Here is a 17,229-nt window from a genome sequence, read left to right on the forward strand (position 1 = left end):
TTATAAATGTGGAAAGTTTTAACAAAAAAATAAAGAAAGAGTAAGTGTGTCCAGAATGATGTTGAATACACAGTATACACACAGTATGTGCATACATGCTGAGAAAGAGTAGCTCTCCTTAACTGTTTGTATAAATTGAACAGTTAACATCAACTGTTACCAGCTAGTTTGTTCTGTCCAGTGTTCATTTGTGTGTGTGTGTGTGTGTGTGTTCCAGTAGCCGAGGTTGTGTGCAGCTCCTGGGGTTGTAAGCTGATTAGCTGGCTGCTCCATCCCACGCTGCTTCTGGAGGGAGGAGATTTAGAGCTATTATAACCACTAAGTCCTCTCTGCTACATGTTTACAGGTCAGGTTAACAGACGTGCACACACATATCTACAAACTGAGGCATCACTGCAGCTCTCAGGTAGAGTAGAATTTAAATGAGCTCTTTCTGTCTCTCTCTCTCTCTGTCACAGATCACACAGGTAGAACGAGAGAGGTTGGCTTCAGCTTTTTTTGGGATGTGACGACCAGCTCTCTGGATGTTTCTCAGTAGCAGCTTAAGTCGAAGATTTCACCCAGGATACTTAACCTGATTTCATGCATGTGTCTGTAGGAGCGCGTGTACGAACTCTGGAGCGGGTCATATTCTTTGTTTCCATGCCGACCCTCAGGATGGAGTGAGTCTGTTGTTTTCGGTGGGCTGAAGGCAGCGAGTTATCCCGCAGTCCTGAACACTGCTAGCATGCCTGTGCATCAGATATCAGTCGTGCCCATCGCCAAAGAGACCGGCAAAAGCTCTAGCCGGAACAGAGACAAGAGTAAAGAGAATGAGGCAAGTACACACATTTAAATCAGAGAATCCGTGATGCATGTGGAGTTTTCATAACAAATACCATAGTTTGTTGTTGATGATGAAGATGTAGCCATCCATAATTTTCCATATGGTTATTATAGTCTGTTAGTACACTTGTACTGCACAATGTTAAATTTTCATTATGGTTACTGTTGCACAAGTATTAAGTTGTGAGTATTATCCTATAATGACATTTCTGATATTTAGTTTGCATGAATCAGTAAGATTTACTGTAAGTGCCAAAGCAAGAAAATTGCGTGGATAGAAAAATGACTCAATCTCATGTAAACAGAAATATAGCCTAGAGCAGGAGCTGGACGGTGTTGTATTGGAAATGAAATTGCTGCTATAAATAGAACAGCAAGGCAGTGTTACATATATTTCAGCCTCTTCAGGGTCATTGGCATTTCTTTCAAGTATATTGTAAATCAAACATGCTTTTCCAACGAATCACTGTAGCATGTTTGCAGTTCAGTTAGTTTCAGCGGTGTGTAAGTTTGTAATATCCAGGACCTTTTTTTATTTTTTTAATGTGTGAGCATTATTGTTAGGCAAACAATATGATGCATATCATACACAAACATGGCAGGTGCTGGCTAAAATCACAGGTCCAATCATTTTGAGGAACTGATCTCTGCATTTGCCAAATATTTTCATGTTTGTTGCACCAAATATGAAATATATTTAGAGTTTTTTTTAGAGGCTTAGTAGTACCATGAGCATATCTGAATAGTATTTGGTCTGTGAAATAATCACCATTTATCACTTTTTTGTGGATCGACAGAAATTATGAATATTACCTAGAATTGTCAAAAAATGTCTTTGAGGTGTTTTCTGCATTTGTCTGGCCACTGGTGCTGATGGCAATTATTTAATGCCTTTTCCACAGTGATCTTAATTGTGATTTTAGATTTACTTGCCCCTTAAATGGTATAAAAAACATGTTCCATGTTGTCATGTTATGTGTAGATGTCTGGCTATGCAAAGCTATCTTCAGTATGCTTTGGCTGACCATGCCCAAAATCATTTGTCTGTGAATCATTTAGATTTGCATGTCCTGAATGAAATATCATGCCTGAATTTGGGTCAAATTTAATAACTGGCTCCCTTACAATTCATAAGTATGCATTTATATTGACTTGACCACACCCCACAGGAAGTTAAATTGGAATTAAAGGACTAGAATTCATTTAATTATAATTTAGAAATTCAACATTCAATAAATTTTGGAGGTACATGGACACTTAATAAAAATTAAGACTTTTAAAATATTTTAAACTTTAAGTGAAGGCATTGCAAAGCCATCATTCAAAGTTCATTTCAGAGTCTTGGCTAACCTCCCTTTTTAGGCCAAAATTAAACTCATTGCAGTTGTTCAAATTTAGGAATTGAACTGCAATATTAAAACCATTCTCAGTTAAATTATGGATGCAATAAAAAAAAGACAAATCACTAAATTCAATTCACTAAAGAATGACTGAAATTATATAAAAAACAAAATATGCATGGATGGGATTTGCAAGTGTATTTCAGCTGTTCAAACTCAGATAATTGCAGGAAAAAAGAAAAGCTAGAAGTTTAAGAAAGAAAATATGTGTGGTGTTTTTTGTGAAAGTTACCACCATGCTGGTGTGTTGCTTGACAGGTATTGTGGTTTTTATGTCATTGCAATAAAGTCGATATGGTGTTTGCCGTCCCTAAGGCAAAAGAGCAAGTATCTGAGATGTTCTGACCACTAAATATGACTCAGTTTCCTACTTTAAGTCTATGAAATTATTTCGAACTCATTTAACAAACGGCAGGCAGAAATCATATAAAAGTAACAGCACACCTCTCTTCATCATTACACAGATTTCATCTATCATTCACATCAGTAGCACAAACAGTTATGTGATGAATTGAATGCTTAATTTTAGTTTTTTTTTTCAAATCCTTAACCATAAACATAAGTGAAATTAACAGTGAAGGCAGTCTGTGACAATGATGCCTTGCAGGAACTTTAACAACTGAGCGCTGAGCAAGCACTTCCTTTCTTATTGTCTTTATGATATGGTCTTATTTTACAGTATGGAGACTCTGATACTCTCTTGCATTTACTGTAGGAGTATTTGTTTGTGCATGATGTGTGGAAGTCAAGAGTGTGATGCACATTTCACATGTTCTGATCCACTGCACTCTCTGCTGGAGCCGTCACTTTCCATCACTCTCAAACCCATATGCACATTCACTTGGCAACATGATGGGTACTAAATGGGCTCCCCTGGAGGATTGCCATGACCTTTGATCTTTAAAAATGGATGCTGCGTTGTTAAAGAGAGCAACAAAATTTGAAGTGTCTACTATTTATTATAAAGTACATTATTTGTCAAAATGTAGGGGATGTAAGATATGGTTCTGCTTTTGAAAGAAGTCTTTTATGCTTATTTATTTAATAAAAATACAGTAAAACAGTGATATTTATATATATATTAATATTACTGATCTGGTTAGTGTTCTTACACACATTTTAGAGCTTATGAAAATGGAAATTACTCAGTAGCTGCTATTCTGTAGAAACATTCTTTTGAAGTACCTGTTAGTGTAAGGGAGAAAATTCTAGTGAAATTGCTATCTCTTTATAACTGAATCCTTCTGTTTATCATTTTCATGGCCAGAACACAGTTTTTTGTGTTAGAAGTGTATTGTATAACTTCGAACAGGTGTGTATCTGAAGCTCTTGTAGAATGATGAGTGCATGTGCATAACAGTTGTCTGATGGAGTGTCTTGAATAAGTCTTTACAGTCTTCTTGTTAACCGTTTCAAAATACTGAACCGGCAAAATATAGTACGTGCTACTATCTGGGTAGATGTTTGTGATTCCGTGTGAGTTGTAGTTTGTGACCAGGTGTATCTCATCAGCACATTATCCCATGATGCACCTGTGACTATAGTTAGCTTTTGAATGGCAGCCAGGGCTTTAATCTTGGTCAGTGATTGGCTGCAGGCACACTGTCACAACACAAACACAAACCACAAGAGATGGTCACCATTGTATGTGCACCTGCATACGTAAGTGTGTTTGGATCCAACACTGACAGGCTTATCTATAAAATAACAGCTGTTCTGACGCAGAATCATGAGTCCAGACTCTTGTTATTGTACAAGGCTGAAGTCCAGATGGCAGAGCTAGAAAACACTACCTCAGCTCAGACAAAGATATGAGAAGGATCTAATGGGAAAACTGTGTGAATCCAATACCCTGTGTATCTAAATGCATGCACGACCAGAGATAGACCAAGCGCTCACAGATTATACCTCAGAGAAGCAGCTAGAGCTAATCCAACCCTGCCTTGCAAATAAACCTGCTTGTGTGCTCTTACATCCGCCTTTGGAGCAAGCAGAAGTGCTCGGCAGATTGGTAGCTCATACCGGAGTGAATTTATGGTTAAATTCATTAAGTGAATGTCAGTTTGGATGTTTCTGGTTGTATTATTTTACATAGTTGTTTTGTGATTTGTGCATTTAATGCAGATAAGATTTTAGAGATGAAAGACGTTATAATACTTAATAATAACTACTAATACACACAGGAAAATAATGATAAAAGTATCATAGCATAACTTTCAATTATCTTGGCAGTTAAAATTTTAAAACCATCTGTCGGAAGTCAAAAAAACAACAACATATATATATATATATATATATATATATATATATAGATAGATAGATAGATAGATAGATAGATAGATAGTACAGACCAAAAGTTTGGACACACCTTCTCATTGAAAGAGTTTTCTTTATTTTCATGACTATGAAAATTGTAGAGACACACTGAAGGCATCAAAACTATGAATTAACACATGTTGAATTATATATGGAATTATATACATAACAAAAAATTGTGAAACAACTGAAAATATGTCATATTCTAGGTTGTTCAAAGTAGCCACCTTTTGCTTTGATTACTGCTTTGCACACTCTTGGCATTCTCTTGATGAGCTTCAAGAGGTAGTCACCTGAAATGGTCTTCCAACAGTCTTGAAGTAGTTCCCCGAGAGATGCTTAGCACTTGTTGGCCCTTTTGCCTTCTGTCTGCGGTCCAGCTCACCCCTAAACCATCTGGATTGGGTTCAGGTCCGGTGACTGTGGAGGTCAGGTCATCTGGCACAGCACCCCATCACTCTCCTCTTGCTCAAATAGCCCTTGATGCCTTCAGTGTGACTCTACAATTTTCATAGTTATGAAAATAAAGAAAACTCTTTGAATGAGAAGGTGTGTCCAAACTTTTGGTCTGTACTGTATATATATATATATATATAAGTATATATATATTGTAACAAATTTTTTTTTTTTAAAATAAGCATTGAGCATAAGAGAGTCTGACCCCACACCTGGTAGTATATGAAATGTCTACTTGTTGACCATTTATATTTTTGACAACTATAACTACTCTATACTATATTGTATATTACTACATCGAATCTTTTGAACATTTCCTATTCAATTGGAACAATAAGGCATTAAGGTATTATAAAAATATTCACTGATACATTTCTGCAAAGCTGCCCTGAAAAAATGTGCATTGTTTAAAGAGCTATACAAATAAAATAAAATAAAACTGAAACCGAACTTCCTTCTATACAATGCACTGAGTCTGTATAAAGTATATTTTCTGTATTAGAGGTATTACGCTGACTAGTAAAAGTAAATCATAAATGGACATACATTTTACATTAAGTGTTACTACTTAAAATAAATGTTTTCTATTATCATATGACCACATATAACTAAACTAAAATGTAGTTTATTCAGCATTTTCAGCATTGTTACTCCAGTTTTCCTAACATGTTGATTTGCTGCTCAAGAAATATTGCTTCTTAATATTAATGCATCCTTGCTCAATAAAAATAATGCTCAATAAATAAAATAATTAATTTCTTTAAAAAATAAAAAAAGTCTTGCTGACCTCAAACTGACCCCATAAAAATAAATAAATAAATAAACAAACTTATTACAATTCATGGAATGTACCAGCAAGTATTTGCTGACATGTTAATCAAAATGACTTTTTGTTTATTTTAAGCTGTCGTTTTGTTTTTATTGATATAACACATGCCTTTCCATTTTAATTTGACAATTCTGAGAGACAAACAAAACTAATGACCTATGAACCTTGATCTTAGAACATTGATTGATATTTGATCCTAACTAGCATTAAGGGTCAAGGCTAAAATATATTTGTCTAGGACTTACTATGTGCTAGAAACTAGATTTTAGAATGTAGATCCATTCTGGTCAGCTTTTACTGTGACCTAGATTTTGTAAATTATTCATTTTCCAGACAGGAAAGTTTTAGGAGAAATGTGATCCTGGAGCACAAAAGCAGTCTTGAGTCGCTGGGGTATATTTTGAGCATTAGCCAAAAAAGCCATTGTATGGATCAAAATTATAGATTTTTATTTTATGCCAAAAATTATTGGGATATTGAGTAAAGATAATGTTTCATGAAGTTATCTGGCAAATTTCCTACTGTAAATATATAAAAACTTAATTTTTGATTAGTAATATGCATTGTTAAGAACTTCATTTGGACAACATTAAAGGTGATTTTCTGCACCCTCAGATTCCAGATTTTCAAATAGCTGTATCTCAGCCAAATAATATCCTATCCTAACAAACCATACACCAATGGAAAGCTTATTTATTCAGTTTTCAGATGATGTATAAATCTCAATTTCGACTGGGTTTGTGGTCTAGGGTCACAGATGAGTCCTTCGGTGATAGATGTGGTTATATGTTTGTTCTCAGATGGTGAAGCAGTACAGTATTATATGAGATATGAACCACCAGAAACCTGATATGACCTTAGTTAATGCTCCCATTTTAAAAAGCCTTCATTGAGATTTATATTAAGCTGCATTTGTTTAATAGGGCTCTGTAATAAGCAACCATACATACACTATTTTGAATGCAACAGAAAATCTGTAATTTGTGAAGTCAAACAGTCAAGAGAATTGTAATGCTGTTTATAAATGAGCTGACTGCATCCAAAATGAGAAAATATCAATAAGAAGGTCATTTTACATGTGCTGTCGGAGTATAGATACTCTAGACTAGAGGAATGAGCGCTATTTTTCCAGCGTGGAAGTCATGTTATCATTCAGTACAAAAGCTGAAGACTGGAAAGCTTTTATGCAGAAAGAGAATCCATTAAGTGCATTACACACCATAGTAAGTGTCTTGAATATAATTCTAAAGCCTGTGGAAAGCATCCAGGGGAGTACATTTTTTTGCTCAGATGTTGCTCCTTTATAACCCATGGGCTTCAAGGAGTTTTTAATTGTTTAATTCAAGTATCAGTGTTATTTCAGATGGTTTTCCAAAAATGCCTTAGAAAAAAAATATATATATACATATAAGAGACAACTGTTGATGGAGTGGCAATATACAACTGTAAAATGAATGTGAATTTGAAATGTGAAGGCTAGTAGCTTTTTGAAAATCTCTGACTTTGAAACACAAACTTCGGTTTCTTGGCAAACTGAGCAAGGTTGAGATTTCTGGGGAGACAGAGGTTCTTTATCTCAGGACTCAGAATTCTCTATTTGCTCTCAATCTCATTTAGCAGAAACAATCAAGATATTAAAGATAACTCATGTCTGATTTTCTTCCCTATGTTCTGTAAGTGAAGGTGTGAGTTGAAAACCACATTTGGTTGAGTGGGTGAACTCCACAGGCGGTGACTGTATTTCATGTGAGCGCAAACATGATTATCATGGTAATGATGTCAAACAATCATAAAACATGTTTAGAATAATATCATTTTCTCTCAGAGGATGCAGTTGCACCTGCATGCTGGCTAAAAGATACACTGCGGGTGTATAAAATATTTATTAGCTGATCAAATGTTGGTGTCTGTTGGCTTTCGCATTAATAATTCACCGTGGTATAGTGTCGCTTCAGGAGAGAGACAACAGAGTTCAATATAAATTTTATTTTAAATGAATAAATAAACAAATAAAACAAATTATAGTAACTTTTTACTTAATTAATAACAAATCAGTTAGGTCTACTGGTAAAAAATAAATAAGCTTTTGAAGTTGATGTTGTAGTTTCCATCATGATAGTCTGACTTGTTTTTCTGTATAAGCCTGATTTGCTAAATAATCATGTGTGTGTGCTTTAGCATGTTAGCTTGAAGGAAAGATAGTTAAGTTAATAATGGGCCAGGTGTGGACCAGAGAGAAAGGTGGACCCACCAAAAGCCCAGGAGGAGTCAGCTCTGCCTGAGGCACATGAAGACAATACATCTTAATACAGATCGGTTTTCACCAAAGCCTGGCAAAACAAAGCATTCAGCATTTTTTAAAACAACTATCAAAGGTCAACAATTCTGTTTTGTGCCATTTGTATTTAATATTGATTTTGGACTTATTGTGGCTAAACCAGAACTGTGTAGAAAATGATGAATAATGAATGAATGAAAGAATTCATAGTTTTATTCTGCAAGTAACTTTTTAAAAGTGACAATAAAGTTATCATGGTTTCCACAAATATATTATGCAGCACAACTGTTTTCCACATTCATAATAATAACCGGAAATGTTTTCTCGAGCAGCAAATCAGTATATTAGAATGATTTCTGAAGATCATGTGAAACTGAAGACTGGAGGAATGATGCTGAAAATACATTTCATTTTAAACTATATCACAATAAAATTGCAATGTAATAATTTATTTATTTATTTATTTTCCCACAATTTCACACATTGCATTTGTTACTACATCAGAAAAAACAATTGTGTTCTATTGTGAAAAAAAAGTTTCTATATTACTGTTTTACTGTAGTTGTGATTAAATAAATGCAGCTTTGGTGAACATATAAGAGACTTTATTTAAAAACATTATATATATATATATATATATATATATATATATATATATATATATATATATATATATATATATATATATATATATATATATATATATATATATATATATGATACTTATTTGAACAAAAATGTATGTATATATATATATATATATATATATATATATATATATATATATATATATATATATATATATATATATATATATATATATAAATATATAAACTGGTTGCCTATATTCAGAGTGTAAAACCAATATTTACTTAGTCTGAGTTTGTTTTGTTATTGTATTATGCAAAAAATAAAATAAAAATAGTGATGGACATGCTATGCATTGTTCACACAACTGTTAAGAAAACATGAATTTCATTTTTATAATATGGTGTATTTCTGAGTGAAAGGATATTGAAGAAGGATATGGATCCAAGTCAGATGAGAGTTTGCTCAAATAGATTGAGCTATTGGTTAACATTATCTAATAACTTGTTTGGCCAGTTTAGCGAAAGAGAAAGTGATTACATTATGATTAAAGATTACAAAGACAAATGTGTTTATTGTGAATAACATTCACAGTCAGACCAGGAAGGAACATGCATGAAGAAAATAAATAGGGTCAAATTTAATTTCATGTTGAGCTCTATACACTTGAGTGAGGACTTGAATGATTAGTTGTTTTTCATTAGTTACACATTGTGTATGTATCGCAGGCAAATGGGTTTTAGGACGCTGCTCTTATTTTTAGTAATAGGATTGGTTTGTCTTAAAGCTGCAGTCACATTAAAGATCTGTTCTAACATGTGACAGAAATACTGCTTTAAAGCCAACTTTTCTTTGTTTCTTCTTTCTTTGCTTTGTATGTTATGCTTGACAGCGCTTTTAATTTCTGCTCTACTAGCATCACCAAAATGAAAGTGCCAAACAGTTTCCCATATTGAACCAATGAACAAGCCACTGATTGAGCCTGAAACAGATTAATTGATTGTATACTTTAAGCTGGGATAGGAGAATCATTTTATACTACAACTTTGAAAGTATGACTTCAGTGTGGATTAGAGAAAGCATATGACTAATCATCTTTGTTTCCTTTAGGGTGAGAAAGCACCTGGGCGATCAGGAAGTCGATCCAGCAATATATCTAAGGTAACATACACACCCATGCCATCATTATTCAAAGCAGCCCTAACGACAAGCGAGTGTTTTGCACATGCATGTTATTGTGACCTGTTGTTTCAGGTGAGCACTTCCACCCCGGGAGCCGTGCTGAACAGCATCTCTCAAACGTCGGTTACACTCTCCTCCCAGGACATATGCAGGTGAGTGAGTGGTCATGGGCCGGTGCTGCAGGATATCATGCTTGTGATCGGTGCTTTGCTCATCTACATGTTCACACATCATGTGATTTTATGAGCTCTGGAAGGTCAGTGTCTTTGAAGGTATATGCGGTGGAGACCAAAAGTCTGAGATCACAAGTTTGCACTCGTTCTTTTTTCTGCTTAAAACCAGAAAATGAGCAGACAGAAATTTTGATCGATGAAGATTATAATACAATAAATGTATTCAATTATAAATGAATGAAATTAAAAACTGCAAATAGTACGGTTTATAAAACAATTTGTATTCAGTTCTGAAAAATTAAATTAAATAACAAATACAAAGTAAAATAATGTAATCTATAAAACGATTTGTATTAAATTAAAAATGCAAACTAGAATTGATTAGAATTTATCTAGAATTAAATCTAGAATTAATTAATTAAATGTTTTTATTAAGTTATTACATTTAAATGAAATTAAATTAAATTGTGAATTCAAAATAGAATAATATAATTTATAAAACATTTTTGTTTTAAATTACATTAAGAATGCAAAATTTAAAATAAAATAATTTATAAATTATTGTCTATTTAATTTTAGAATGCAAAATAAATGAATTTGTTATACACCATTTTGTAGTGGAATGGAATAATTTAAATTAAATTTGTTTAAATAAAAGTAATATCGTTATTAGCCTTTTCTGTATGTATAAATCAATAGCTCTTGTAGTTATGTAAAAAGATTTGATTTTACATGCTTCGAATGCCACATTTTCTTTTTGATTTTCTGTATTAAAATAATTATTGAAGAACAGTGATAGGCCAATAATAACTTATTTGTCCATTATGTTTTCCACTCATCAGTCATTTCATGCTCTGTTGTGTCTTCTTCATCTTTTTGTTTTTATGTGTATGTGTGTATGTGTTGTGCAGCTCTAGTGGTCACACTAAACTTGAAGTAGATGGCTCAGATCAGACTACACCCATCATGCCCATAAACCCCGCCTCCGACCCCGCCCCCACCGCTAAGCGGCAAGTCAAACGGCGTATCCGGCGGCGAAGGGAGAGCACCGGGACTGTTGGGTGTGCCACAGAGTGCGTGGACCAACCGAGACATTCACGGTTGCACAGACAAACACACACACACTCTGACTCGTCCTCAGAGGACGAGCAGCGCTGGAGAGAAGCTCGCTCCTGGAGTCGCCAGAAAGCGAGACGGAGACGCAGCAGCAGCCAACACACGAAAGCGCATCCCCGTGAGGAACGGGAAACCACTAAGCTCATGTCTGTCAACTCAGATGGGGGACAGAAGGAGAACCAGGCACCATTATGCAAGGGTCTCAACACCAGGGCCCACAAAAAGTTATCAAAAATGGAGAAGCGTGGTGGCCAAAGCCAGGCAGCCATTCACAGAAAAGGCAATGAGCATAGTAGTAGTGACGAGGAAGAGCCTATTACAAAAACATATGAGGAAAGAGGTTCAGGAGACCCAGACATGTCTGTCCAATCCCCTTTTAAATGCAGTGTTCCCACCGATCATAATGGTGCCACGCAACAAGCATGCACTGATGATGAACTAGAGGTGTGCAGGTGAGAGAGAGAGGGAGGTAGAGATGGATGAGAGTCAGAGGGTGAACGAGCGAGATGCTGAGGTGTTTTTGTTTGTGCAGGATCTGTCACTGTGAAGGTGACGAGGAGTGTCCGCTCATCACACCTTGCCACTGTACGGGAAGTCTGCGTTTTGTGCACCAGGGCTGCCTGCACCAGTGGATCAAGAGCTCGGATACACGCTGCTGTGAGCTCTGCAAATATGACTTCATCATGGAGACGCACCTCAAACCTTTGCGCAAGGTAACACACACATACACACGTCTAGATCTATCTATTATGCGATCAAATTTCAACAAAATTTTCCTTTTTATACCTCTCATCTCAACATACAGTACTGTCAATATTTTTTTTTTCTGATAAGAAATTAATACTTTTAATAAAACAGTAAAGACATTACACTTCAAATTAATGCTGTTTGTTGGAACTTTCTATTAAAAAAAAGATTAAAAAAAGATCTGTTTTTAATAACAAGAAATGCTTCTTGAGCAACAAATCATCATATTAAAATGATTTCTGAAGGATCATGTGACACTGAAGCTTGGAGTGAATAAATAAATAATAAATTAGAAATAAAATAGAAAAGTTATATTTATTTCATAATATTGTATTGTATCTTTGATCATATAAATGCAGCCTTGTTGAGCACAAAATACTTTTTTCAAAAACATAAACAAATCTTACCAAACACAAACAGCTGTGTATATTCAAACAGTAAAACTAATGTTTAACTAGTTTCAAAAACATTGAAAAAAAAAAAAAAATTCCAACCCTAAACCTTTGAATGGTAGTGAATGCATAAAATTTTTATTTGACAAGAATTTGACTCTTTATGATTATTGTAAAGGTGTGTGATATAAGCATCATAATGATGTAAATACATTAATAGGCTATTATAAGTTATTATGTTATTATAGGTCAGGCTTATGCAAAACTCAGTTGAACACAATATGTAATAGTTTACCATCTCTTACCAAATGGTTTGGGCCTGAAAAACAGTTGAAGACACCTTCCATGAGATATTTCCCAATTCGAAGTATAAATGAAATATAATTGTGTTCTGAACAAATATAATTGAAAAGCACATATAGTCTACGCCTTCATCCCTGCTTCTCATTACACCGTGTTGAGCTGTACAATCTCTTTCAGTGACTTTCATCATTTTTAATCATATTTACAGAGCACAAAGCAATAAATTAAAAAAGCAAACTAGTTCATTTATGCCCAATTGCCCATTGCAGAAAAGACGATTGAGTTACACACCAACGTATAATGATTAGGGGGTCATTCAAGGAGTATTTCATAATGAACAATAATAGTAGTTATGCTTGCCTTAGTAAACACTGCTAATAAAACAAACTCAGGGTTTATTGTGCAGATTACTCTGAATGTGGAAATATTGTGAAGGTCAGCATGTACATAGCCCAGTGCTGCCACATTGTGGCTAAAATAATAATTAGAGGAAGGCAGCGCATTCAAAAAGTCCTGTATCTTCTTTAGTGGGAAAAGCTCCAGATGTCTACAAGCGAGCGGCGGAAGATCTTCTGCTCTGTGATGTTTCACCTGGCTGCTGTGGTGTGTGTCATCTGGTCACTCTATGTTCTGATTGACCGCACGACTGAAGAGATTCGCCAAGGCAAGAACAATGGTAAACACACTGACATGCATGGGTTAGTGTTTGCAAGAGAACATGAGATGCAGTGCATTGTTATTGAGTATTACTGTGTGATCCACTTATTTTATCATTCAGTATAGAACAGCTGGAATGTTGTAATGGACAATCTGAATAAGAGGATTATATTGTGGTGTTGTAAAGTAGCGTATCAAGTAAGTTTTATTTAATTTCTAAAGAATCATCACAAAATATGTTTATTAAATCATGTACACACATGAAATGAAGGGGTGGGGGGAGTTTTGTTATTGTTAACTAAAATTAAAAATGAACTACAATTAAAATAAACTTTTAAAATCTAAAAGTAAAAAATTATTTAAAATATTAATAAATACTTGCAATAAATAATAATATAATAAAACATCTGCTAAAGTTCAAATTCAACTGCTTTAAGTGTAAAATGACTAAAATGTTATTTATATAGAATCGAAGAATGTCCTATTTCTGGAAAAAGAGCTGTTCAGTCAGGCTGACTTTTTGACTGTTTGATCATGGGTACCCTCCTTTTAAACAGTTTCATTCACACTATAGAAAATTTGTAGCACAATTTACATTTGAGGTATAATTTCACTGCATGTAATTTATGTTCTAAAAGTCTTATAGAACTCAACTTGAACAGCTATTGAATATGAAGCAGCAGTGATGTATAAAAAATGTATTCATCGGGGCCAGTGTCAGTGTGAAGTCCAAGTATAGCAGGAAAAAAAAAGAGTCTTGCTGCACCATTAAATTCAATAGTATAGTTGTTTAATGCATCAGTGTTTCAGTGGAAGCCATTGTATGGCCACGTCAGAAGCAATCCTGGTTCAGAGTAGCTGGAAGATAATATGTGACCCTGTGCGACAAAACCAGTCTTAAGTGTCAATTTTTTCAAAACAGAGATTTATACATCATCTGAAGGCTGAATAAATAAGCTTTCCATTGGTGTATGGTTTGTTAGGATAGGTCAATTGGTAGAGATTACAATTGGTAGAGATTACAATTGGTAGAGATACAACTATTAGAAAATCTGGAATCTGAGGGTGCAAAAAAAATCAAAATACTGAAAATAACTCCTTAAAGTTGTCCAAATGAAGTCCTTAGCAATGCATATTACTAATCAAAAATGAAGTTTTGACCTATATACAGTAGGAAATTTACAAAATATCTTCATGGAACATGATCTTTGCTTAATATACTAATGATATTTTGCATGAAAGAAATATACTGTCTTTTTGGCTTTTGCTACAAATATACTCCAGAGACTTAAGACTGGTTTTGTGCTCCAGGGTCACGTATAATATAGTGCTGTAATTCCATGCCATGCTGTCATTGCACACACAGCGTTGGTGCGTTTGTCCCCTCTCACTGCCGTAGGGGTGCTGGAGTGGCCGTTCTGGACCAAGCTCATCGTGGTGGCGGTCGGCTTTGCTGGAGGACTCATCTTCATGTACATTCAGTGCAAAGTCTACCTGCAGCTCTGGAGGAGGCTGAAGGCTTTCAACAGGATCATCTTTGTACAGGACTGCCCCGACACCGTCCGCAAAGGAGAGAACAGGCCGCCCCCTGTCATCCAGCGCAACGGCACGCATGGGACAGAGGAGGTTCCTGCACCTCAGACACAAACTAACACAGGAGCAGTTGAAATGACCCCTGTTTGACGACGGATGCTTGGTGCTCTCAGGAAAGGGCTCCTGGTGGATTTGACCAAAGTCATGTGATTTACATAAACAAAAGCACTTTTTATTTTTATTAGAGGGTCAGTAAGCTTATATAAGAAGTTTATATAGGGCTGTCAGATTATAACGAAAACATGTTGTAAAAACATTACCGCATTTAGTCACACCCCCAGTCCAAAAGTAAATAGTGTGATGAGGCATTTCCTATTGTCTGAGCCATCTACGCTTAAACAACCTTCATGTGTTTTGTGATTCTGCAGTCATATCACTAAGACTTATTAAAAAGGCAAGACACAATTTTTTTTCATGCACTGGTCCGTTTTTGTAGATTTTGTGCTATTTGTGTGTTTCAGTGTAGTGTAAAGAAAACATCCAAAAGATGTTTTTATTATTATTATTATTGCACTTTATCTGTTTGCATCTTTAGATTTCAAACATCTTTCTCGTAAAGGATTTTTTTTTCATGCACCAAGTTTACAGTTTTATTTCTATCTACAGTATATTCTAAAGGGTTTTACTGAAGGGTTTGTTCATATATAATTTTCCTGATTTTACACAACATTTTAGTCCTAAAAACATGGTGAAAAAATTGTTCTTACTGTTGACAGTATTTTCTGATTTTAAGTGAGTAAAACTTTTGGCTGTAATATGTCAGCAAATTTTTTACTTGTGCAAATTCAAGCCTGTTTAATTACATTTAATTTGCATATTCAAACATAACATTTCAGGAAATAAATGGTTGCAAATTTGTATTTAATCAGTCAACAGGGGACATTTTGTGGTATCTATTAGTTAAAGGAACTGTTCCTCCCGAAATGACAATTGACTCACAGACCAAGATGAGTTTGTTTTTTCATCACTTGCTCACCAGTGAATGGGTTCAAACAACAAAGTTAATTTATTTATTTATTTTTTCAAATCTAATTAAGTTGTTGAATGAATTAATTGTTCTAATGAAGAAACAAACTTGTCTACATCTTGGATAGTCTGAGAGCGAGTGCATTTTCATTTTTTGTGTGAACTGTTTCTGTAAATGTTTTATCTTATTCATCTGTGGTGTCTTGCCTTAATTGATTGGCAGCCCTATTATATAGCTTACATATATTTCTCAGTGGTCAGATGTAAAAATTCTTACATTCATAACATGTTCTGTAGTGATTTAAGCTGTTCTCTGTTGTTTTCTTAGATTAGAGAAAACTCCAGAGGTGAACACGGCTGTTACAGCAGTCATTATTTAAAGGGATAGTTCACCCAGGACATTGCATGAATCAGAGGTAAAAAAAAAAAATTTGGAAATACTTTTTAGTTTCTTGCACATCGTTTTGTGTCTTTACACATCAATGTATCGTCACGAGCTGCAGGGTTTACATTGGTTTTGTTTGTGTATGTTCTTTTTTTATTATTGTATGTTTTAGCCGTGATTCCCATCCACTTACATTATAAGACTGATAGACTGAAACAGTTTGAGCTAAAAATCTCAAGAAGAAACAAAATCACCTACATATTGGATCCCCTGGGAGTAAGCAGATAACATAAAATTTTTATTTTTGGGTGAACTATCCCTTTAAGTCACGGAAGCCAATCCTCTAGTACAGGGGGGTCAAAATCAATTCTGGGAGGGCTGGAGCTCTGCGTGCATAGTTTAGATACAACCCTAATTAAAAACGACTGATCCAACTAGTCAAGTCATTTAGGTTTGAAAACTACATGGTAGTGTGTTGGAACTAAACTCTGCCGGGCTCCGGCCCTCCACGAATTGAGTTTGACCTGCTCTAGAGCTTCAGCTCTCTCCTCAACTGTCCTTTCATCAGTCTGTTAAACTCTTGGATCAGGACCAGATCAGAAGAGTCACCTTACAATGAAATAGAATTACGTTTATTTAAAGTCCTCAACAAACCAAAGATACAAGTTAAATTTACATTGATAAATAGCTTTTTAACAGTTTCTTAGTTTTCAGTGATCTGTATGAAGAACGGTTATAAATGTTTTTTTTTTTTTTGACAGAAATGTTAGTTCTTGATATATTTACTTTGTTTATAGTTTGTTTACAGTTGACAAAGAAGACGCCATATATCCATATCCTGGTTATCATAATTACACATTTTTATTTATATGGGAGATTCAATTTCAGATAGATATGGCAGATATTACAGGAAGTGTGTGTCTATATATATATATATATATATATATATATATATATATATATATATATATATATATATACATATAGACACACACACACACACACACACACACACACATACAA

General features: G+C 34.6%; 1 protein-coding gene across 1 annotated transcript; it reads left to right on the top strand.

Moving 5' to 3' along the window:
* The first annotated feature begins 340 nt into the window (after positions 1–340).
* On the top strand, positions 341–17,071 carry LOC113106745 (E3 ubiquitin-protein ligase MARCH1-like). The gene is made up of 8 exons (XM_026268776.1): positions 341–406; positions 599–817; positions 9,803–9,853; positions 9,947–10,026; positions 10,959–11,615; positions 11,696–11,876; positions 13,134–13,281; positions 14,629–17,071. Exons 2-8 carry the CDS (start codon positions 728–730, stop codon positions 14,943–14,945), a joined length of 1,524 nt encoding a protein of 507 aa, XP_026124561.1. The 5' UTR covers positions 341–406; positions 599–727; the 3' UTR covers positions 14,946–17,071.
* The last annotated feature ends 158 nt before the right edge of the window (positions 17,072–17,229 follow it).

This window comes from Carassius auratus, chromosome 1 (assembly GCF_003368295.1).
Source record: "Carassius auratus strain Wakin chromosome 1, ASM336829v1, whole genome shotgun sequence".
NCBI lineage: Eukaryota > Metazoa > Chordata > Actinopteri > Cypriniformes > Cyprinidae > Carassius > Carassius auratus.